The following is an 8,903-nucleotide window of genomic DNA, read 5'->3' on the forward strand; positions in this document are numbered from 1 at the left end:
TGATCCCTGGTATTTTGTTATTTTCCTGACAATTGGAAATGGGTATAATTTCTTTATTTCTCTTTCTGTTAGCTCATTATTTGAGTGTATAAATGCAAATGATTTGGAGGAATTTATTTTGTATCCTGCAACATCACTGAAGTTATTAACCAACTCTAGGAGATTTTTGATAATGTCTTTATTATATATATATATATATAGTTTAATGTCATCTGCAAATAGAGACAGTTTGGCTTTATCTTTTCCAATCTGGATTCCCTTTATTTCTTTCTCTTGTCTGATTAGTCTGGCTAGTACGTCCAGTACTATACACTAATATATTTAAAAAATAACTCCCAACTAAAAAACAGGCAAAGTAGCTGAATAGGTATGTTTTACAGGAAAACATACAAATGCCTAACAGGTAGATGAAAAAAATGCTCAATATCACTGGTCATCATGGAAATGCAAATTAAAACTACATTGAGATACCACCTCACCTCAGTTAGACTGGCGATAATCAACTTGACAGTGAATAACAAAGACTGCAAGGGTGTAGAGAGAAGGACACACACCTGTATTGTTGGTGGGACTGTAAATAAGTACCACCACATGGGAAAACAGTACGGAGGATTCTCACACAAATACAGATAGATCTTCCATATGATACAGCAATCACCCTTCTTTGTATATACCCAGAGGAATGTGAATCATCATATTCTTGATCAGGGGAAGATAAAAATCCTTACAATGATTTGTGTGTCAGGAAAGAGAACAGGTCATGTTGACACCTGAGAAAATAAAGTTCTCAGTGAATGGAAACATCTTATCTGTAAATGAGGAAAGTTACTTCACTCTGTGATGCCTGGAGTGAGAATGTGAGAAAAGATAGTCACAAACAGCAAAGCAGGAAACGACCCTGAGGGGCATCTGAGAGTCAGCAGAGCAGAGGAAACCTCAGATCCCAAGAGGAAGCCCCCCATCCCTTCTCTGCACCTTCTCCATGAGGCACAGGAGCTGGGTGGCCTTGAGCGCCCCCTGCGGCCCAGAGTCCTCCTGTATCCTGAGAGAGGTTAGTGTCTGAGCTCACACCGACTTCCCCTCACTGTCCCTCGCACAGTAATATGTAGTCATGTCCTTGGAGGTCACAGAGCTCAGCTGCAGGGAGAAATGCAGCTTGGACATATCTCTGATGATGGAGATGAGGCTCTTGAGGGATGGGACATAACTTGTGCTGTCAGCAGAACTAATGTATCCCATTAACTCACACCCCTTCCCTGAGTGCTTGTGGATCCATTTCCAATCATAACCACTGGTGATGGAGTCACCAGAGACTGTGCAGGTGAGGGACAGGGTCCGCGAGGGCTTCACCAGTCCTGGGCCCAACTCCTGCAGCTCCACCAGCTCCACCTGAGACAGGACACCTGGGACAAGGAAACTCTATCCCTGTAAGTCGTGTGCAGTCACAACCATCCCACAGAAACATGTGTGTCATCTGAGACACTAACTTTGGGGAGCTGTCACCAGGCAAAGGAGAAGACCCCACAATCTTATGTTCTATTAGGCCTCAACTCTGCCTTCCCCAGAGACCTGAGCCCTGTCTGAGGACAGACCTGTGAGCTTCCAAAGCCCAAGTGTCTGCATTTACCCTTGAGCTTGAAGGAAAATTGTCATGAGGGGAACTTTGTTCATATAAGTGATTATAAACTTAGGTGAGGCACATTGCCTGTAATATGTATTTTTTTTTCTTTTACTTAAAATTATTTGACATACAGTCTTGGACTGGAAGAGACCTTGGAGATTTTGATACATTCCAAAAGGTGTCCCCAACTTACTTAGCCCTGATCTACCTTCCTTCAACCCCTGCCTTCCATGCTGTCTTGCTGCAGCCCAACTCTCCTTCATAAACCCAGGCTCTTCCTCTTACGTCCCAGCACTGATCCCAGCAGAACCCCTGCTTTCTTTCCCTGTACTTGCTCCTCTGATGTGGTTCTCATCACGCATGAGAGTTTGTTACATTGTAACATTGTTGCTGTTCCATGAGTTTCTGGCCTGCCCATTGCTCTCTGTCCTGTGATATATGACAGAGCACAGCAGAACCCAGGGAGACTCTGCAAAAACTGGTGCCCTGTGCCTTACTCAGTACACTGATTTTCACTGTTTCTGAAAGACATAAAGACTCTTTTAAATGCCCCTTTCACAACGTGATTCCTGTGCATCCAAAGTGTAAACATTCCCAATATAATTCAGTTCTCATCCATATTTTATGTATATTAATCCTTCCTTTAATACTACAATTTCATTAGATATCCCAGCTTAAAAAAATCAATTACAATTGTCACCATGCAAGCACAAAATGATACTGAATATCATTAATCAGCATGAAACTTTAATAACATACTTTTCTTTGATGAACATGTGCTGGGGTCCACGATGGCCACACCATGACTGCAGTCACTGCCCAGCACAGAGAAAGAGGCCAGGGGCTGGGCTGGACACTTGGCTGAGTCAGCCCCTGGGAGCTCCCTCGCAGTCCCAAGGGCAGGTCCATGTCATGGAGGGACAGCCCTTCATGTCACATTAAACAGAAGAAGAGGGAATATTGAATTTCAGATGGACTATTTTTTTACTTCTTTTGTAAAGACACTCAACATGAGCTCTACTCTATTTACACATTGTAAGTGCTCAGAACAGTATTGGTCATGCTGGGCCCAGTGTTGGCGCTTGTTCCTCCTGTGGAACTGAAATGTTATACATGTTCAACTTTAATTTAAAGAGCCAGGCTGCGAGTGTGTATGTGGCATCTGTGCACATTTCCATACACATCATTAATCATATGCTCTAACTTACATCAAAATAGCAAAAACGTAAGTTACGTGTTTTCTTCAGAATGAAGGAGAAAGTTGGGGTGTGCACTGGAGACTAACACGCTAAGCACGTGTCACCTCTGTGTGTCAGTCTGTCTCTCTGAGAGAAGAGAAAAAAAGAATCCCCTCTCACTCCCCCAAGAGACTTGCTGTCTCCACTAAGAGAGGGTAAAGGGAGAAGCACTTGGGAAGGTCCCACCAATGACACCACTCACTAAAGGACAGAACTCATCATAGGACTGTGCACTGCTTCCCCTACCCCACACCTTACCCACATCAACACGGATTCTGTATCATGACAGAGAAAAACTCTAACACCACATGAACCTTAGACACTACTTAAGAAGTGTCCATGAAAATTTAGTCCACAGAGGAGACAAAAACAAGGACATCAGGGGACATTTTATGGAGTCTGCGGCTTGTCTAGTCATCCTGTCAGGCTTGGGCTCCCAGACCCTTTAAACGTCTTGTCCAGACTGAGTCACAGACCTCTCCAACCCTTTATGCAGACACGGTTGTGGAACCCTCATATACAGACTGGGTCAGAGACACCTCATATGACACACAGGCTGCATCACAGATCCCTCAAAATCAGGTCATGAACCAGGTAATTGGAAAAGATCCTGGGAGCCATTGGCAAAAATGGTGGCCTTCATTCTGATGTGGGCTCAGCCCCAGCCCACACGGCAGCAGCAGCTTATAGAAGATCCGGCAGCAGCAGAGGCCTGGTGGCCTCCAACAAGGTGAGGGGCTGTCCAGGCAGGCAGTGTGGATCAGAACAGATTGTCCTTTTCACTTAAGTCAGGTAAACAAGGAACACCTGGGGGCACATGCGCAATGACATCAGACAGCAAAGAAACGGGGGGGGGGTAGACGTGCAGTTAATGCGTTATGTTGCACAGCTTCAGTCAGGCTTGGCATGGTTCTGAACCCATTCATCTCATTTCATTTTCCTTGTATCATCCTCTTTACATAGTCATTTGCAGGGACAAAGTTTTCAGTGAATGAATCCAGCCTGTCCGTGTTTGTCCCCTAGATCATGCTGTTGTTCCACCTCCTCTACATGTGGAGTTTCCTCATTTCCTGAAACACATACGAGCCATAGGTTCCCTGCTCTGCACCACAGTGACGTCTCTGCCTTCATGGCTCATCCTCATCACTGAGCCTCTGATTTGCACCTGCACAGGGAGAGTTGACAGGAACTGAGCGGGGCTCTAGACCTGTGGAACAGAGTGTGTGGGGACAGATCAGGTGAGAATTTACATGGGAGAAGACAGAGGGCGACACTAGGGTGAGTGTCTCTGGGACACGTGGGGGACAGCAGAGAGTGGGCAGGACTCAGGACTCTGTCAGCTGGTTCTCATTATCCACATGGATTCTCCCCATGGAAACTGAGAGTTAAGTCTTAGGTCACAGGTCATAAGGCTACACTGAGACACGGAGCCCAAAATTCAGCCCAGCAGGGCTCTGCTGGGTTTTTTTCTCTGTGCTTGTCACTCAGAATCTTCCACATGGAAATATCAGAGCTGTGTGTGGCCCTCTCAGGCATCTGCTTCTCCATCCAGGACACTGAGGAATGGACAGAGAGAGGGATAAATACTGAGAAAAAGTGTCCACAGTGTGGATGAGGATCCAGAGGCTAAACTGCCTCATTGATGATAGAGACACCATGGGCAGGGGTCCTGTAGGATGATAATAGCCACGTGGGTGTAGCTGCACTTTATTTAGGGAAAAATGCTGATTTAAGGACCGGGTTCTACTGGACTGATCTAAAGTCTCGGGAAAATAATACTAGATCCTAAAGATTTGTGTGTCAAGAAAAAAACAAGTCATGAGAAAACTTGAGAAAGAAAAGTCCCCAGTGAAAAGAACCTTCTCATCTGCACATGAGGAAAGTTACTTCACTCTGTGTTCCCTGCAGTGAGAACATGAGAAATTAGAGTCAAAAATAACAAAGCAGGAAATGACCCTGGGGGGCATCTGAGAGTCAGCAGAACAGAGGAAAGTTCAGATCCCAAGAGGAATCCCCAAACCCTCTCTGCACCTGCTCCATGGGGCACAGGAGCTGGGTGGGCCGTGAGCGCCCCCTGCAGCCCAGACCTCTCCTGTATCCTGCAGGGAGGTTTGTGTCTGGGCTCACGCTGACTTCCTGTCACTGTGTCTCTCGCACAGAAATACACGCCTGTGTCCTCGTCGGTCACAGATCTCAGCTGCAGGGAGAACTGGTTCTTGGACGTGTTTCTGGTGATGGAGGTGCGGCTCTTGAGGGACGGATTATAACTTGTGCTGCCACCGGAAGTAATGTATCCCATCCACTCAAGCCCCTTCCCTGAGGGCCGGCGGATCCAGTTCCAACCATAACCACTGGTTGTGATGGAGTCACCAGAGACGGTGCAGGTGAGGGAGAGGGTCTGCGAGGGCTTCACCAGTCCTGGGCCCGACTCCTGCAGCTGCACCTCGGACAGGACACCTGGAGACAAGGAGAATCAGAACCTGTCAGTCACATGGAGTCACAAAATTCCCATAATCCATGTGTGACATCTGAGACACTCACCTTGGGGAGCTGTCACCAGGCAAAGGAGAAGACCCCACAATCTCATCTTCAATTAGATCTCAACTCTGCCTTCCCCAGAGACCTGAGCCCTGTCTGAGGACAGACCTGTGAGCTTCCACCACCCCTGAGTCTACATTTACCCTGGAGCTTGAAGGAAAATTTGCATGTGGGGGAGCTATGTCCTTATAAGCGGTGAGGAACTGAGGTGGGTTCGATTGTATTTTTTGAAATGATTATGTGTTACTTTCCTTGAAATTCTGTGACATGTATTTATGGTATGGGAGGGAACTTAGTGAGCTTCAATATGCCAAAATGTGTCCCCAGCTTTCTGATCCCAGATCTAAATTCCTTCTACCCTTGTGTTCTCTTGTGCTGACTTGGACCCAGCCCAGCTCTGCCACATGAACTCAGGCTCTGGGTCTTGCTTGTACATTTCTGATCCCAGGACATCCCCTGCTTTCTTTCCCTGGACCTCTCTTGTGCTGTGGTTCTCATCACACCTGAGAACTTGTTACTTGTTATATTGTTGTTACATGAGTTTCATGCCTGCCTTATGTTTTCCATCCTGGCATACAAGATGCACCACATTAGAACCACAGAGACTCTGCAGAAAATGGTGCCCTGAGCATTACTGAGGTAACTGATCCTCAATGTTTGGGAAACAGCAAAATCTCAAATGCCTCCATTCCATGGTCATTCCTGTTTATCCAAACTTAAATTCATTTCTCACCACACTTTATGGATTTGAATCTTCATTTAATCGAACCATCTCATCAGATATCAAAAATAAAATCAATTACAATGGTTAACATGAAAGCAGTAATAATATCCCCATTACTAAACTTTTCAAAACATATTTTCCCTTGATGTGCACCTGTCTGTGGGCATGAGAGCCAGTCCATGTCTGTGGGCATCACTCTCTGGATGACTGAACACCACAGAGAGAGAGGCCAGGGGCTGGGCTGGATGCTGTGATTTGTCTGCCCCTGGCAGCTCCATGTCTGTCCCAAGGACAGCTCCTTTTCAAGGAGGGACAGCCCTTCAAGTGTCCTGAATGAATGACAGGACAGGAGCTGCTGATGGGCAATTTGGGGATGATTCTTCAGGTCCTGTTAACTCCTACATTGTGTTGGAGTTTTATCAAAAATAAAAATTCCTGTTAAAAAACAGGATTTGATTAAAAAACAAATACCCTGAAGTGATAAAGCAAGTATTAGAACCAGAATATGATATGACAGAGATTCTGGAATTATCAGAGAGGAGATTTGAAATAACTCTGTGTATGTGCATCTGTATTTCAGTTTTTTTTTTTTTTCAAACCTTCAGCTGACTGTACGTTGTCCTAGTTGCCCACCTCTGTTTGTCCAGGAGAACTTATCAGGATGCTCTACCTCATGGAGAAACAGCCCAGCATCTCAGTGGAATAAGGTACAAGAACAAAGATCTACATCTTGCTCATTTCTATTCTAACATGCTCAGGAGGGAAGTTGCAGTGAGAAGAGGTGTCTGATTCATAACGTCACTCAGGAACCCAGACTCCCACTGATTTCAGAATCAGAATCTGCAACTTGTGGACTGACATTTAACAGAAAACAGAAGGTGAGGGAATGGTGAATTTCAGGTGGAATGTTTTTTAACTACTGTAAAGACACTCAACATGAGGTCTCCCTAGTAACACAATTTAAGTTCATGACACAGGATTCTTAACCACGAATGCAGTATTGTAGGGCAGATCTCTAGACCTTGTTCATCCTGCATAACTGGAAGTTTCCTCCTTTAGAACGTTAAGTTAATTAGCCAGGCTGTGAGGGTGTATGTTATAACTGTGTACATTTCCTTTGGTATAATTAGCTGTATGGTACTGACTTACATCAAAAGATAAAAAGTGTGTGTTATCTGCTATTTCAGGACAAATGAGAACAACAGGTGTGTGTGTGGACTGGAGCCTGACACACTGAGCCTGTGCCACCTCTGTCTCTGTCTCTTTCTCTGTGTTTCTGTTTCTCTCCAAACACACACACACACACACACACACACACGCACACACGCATACACTCACACTCACACTCACACAAACACACTCACACACTCTCTCACACACACACACACACTCCCCATTGGTCTACTGAAAAACTACCCAGAACTTTCCATTTGATTGATGCTGAACAACTCCTTGGAGAGTTAGTGCATCACGCCCTGTTTCTTTGTATCATAATTGCCATGCAGGCCTCATGCACATGCTGGTTTCCAACTTGGAATGAGTGTTGTGTTTTTCGAATAGATCTACTGTAAAAAAATATTTTAAGACAATTATAGTATTGGAAATACTTTAAGTAAGAGCCTCACACCACTGAAAAAAGAAAACATATTCATGAAAAAAAAAAAATGTTCTCCGATGGAATGTCAGAAAAGTGGGAAAAGAACTAGCCAAGAAAATTTTAATGCCCCTTAAATAAATTAAAGAATATTAAAAACAATTATTATGTCATTAACACTAATAATTAATGTGACTGGTACTTTTAGTGAATCCATAAGCAAATGATTATAATAATAATAGTAATGATAATAATAATAATGATAATAATAATAATAATAATAATAATAATAATAAATCACCAAACATCTATGTCATTTGAAACCAGCAGAAATTCGAACCGAGGAGATAATCTATAAATCTCTCTCTCTATATATGGAGTCATCGATATAGAAGAAATAGAGAGAAAAAGAAAACTATCAAGATGAAAAAAGAGGAGAGATTTAAGAATAGATCTGTCAGGCAAAAAAGAAAGGGGGAGTATGGATACAAAATAATCTTAGAGATCAAACAATAACCCACCACACCACCTCAAAATGTGCCTGTAATTGGATGAAGATTAAATAGACTGAAAGGTGAAAGAAATGCCAAAACGGGAGCTTTCATTCCAAAAAATTGCATGCTTTTAGCCGTATGTGCTGTGCAATGGTTTAAGTACGTGAATACAAGATGGTTGGGAGTGCAGGGCCGGAAATTAACAATCAAAATACCTGCCAGAGCAATGCTGATTTTAAAAATTAGATGTTATGACAAAGGCTTTATTGAAGTTCAATTATGTCTGAATATAACACTATAAACTGCACATTCTTGATACTTGGTAATAAACCAATCACCATGTCACACTTTGTTCACGGTCTTCCTATCAGACTTTCTAACACAGGACAATGCAGTTCAACTTCAAATGTAACAGGGTCTTGAGGAAATTAGTAAATGTTAACTAAAATACTCTGAATCACTTTCAAATTCCCCTTTAAATACGAAAGTGAGTGTGACACTCGTTGATTTGCTATTTGCATAATACGTTGTCAGCCCTTTGAAGTTCACATCTGATCTGTGTGATAATTTTTGAGACTGTGACTGTATGTAAAGGAAAGCCGCAAGTAATTGTGTTAAAATGTTTCCACTAATAATCATGCTCAGTTGAAAGATAGAAACACAATCTGCTCTTATGTGTCCAGGTTACAAATTA

At 43.5% G+C, this 8,903-nt stretch overlaps 2 gene segments (V, D, J or C); both read right to left on the bottom strand.

Moving 5' to 3' along the window:
* Positions 1-1,065: 1,065 nt before the first annotated feature.
* On the bottom strand, positions 1,066-1,976 carry LOC103583628. The segment is given in 3 exon segments: positions 1,066-1,419; positions 1,498-1,536; positions 1,953-1,976. Coding segments are annotated over 3 exon segments (417 nt in total).
* A 2,010-nt stretch (positions 1,977-3,986) lies between these two features.
* On the bottom strand, positions 3,987-5,446 carry LOC103583629. The segment is given in 3 exon segments: positions 3,987-4,066; positions 4,987-5,316; positions 5,401-5,446. Coding segments are annotated over 3 exon segments (456 nt in total).
* Positions 5,447-8,903: the final 3,457 nt, after the last annotated feature.

Source organism: Galeopterus variegatus, unplaced genomic scaffold, assembly GCF_000696425.1.
Source record: "Galeopterus variegatus unplaced genomic scaffold, G_variegatus-3.0.2 Scaffold24998, whole genome shotgun sequence".
NCBI lineage: Eukaryota > Metazoa > Chordata > Mammalia > Dermoptera > Cynocephalidae > Galeopterus > Galeopterus variegatus.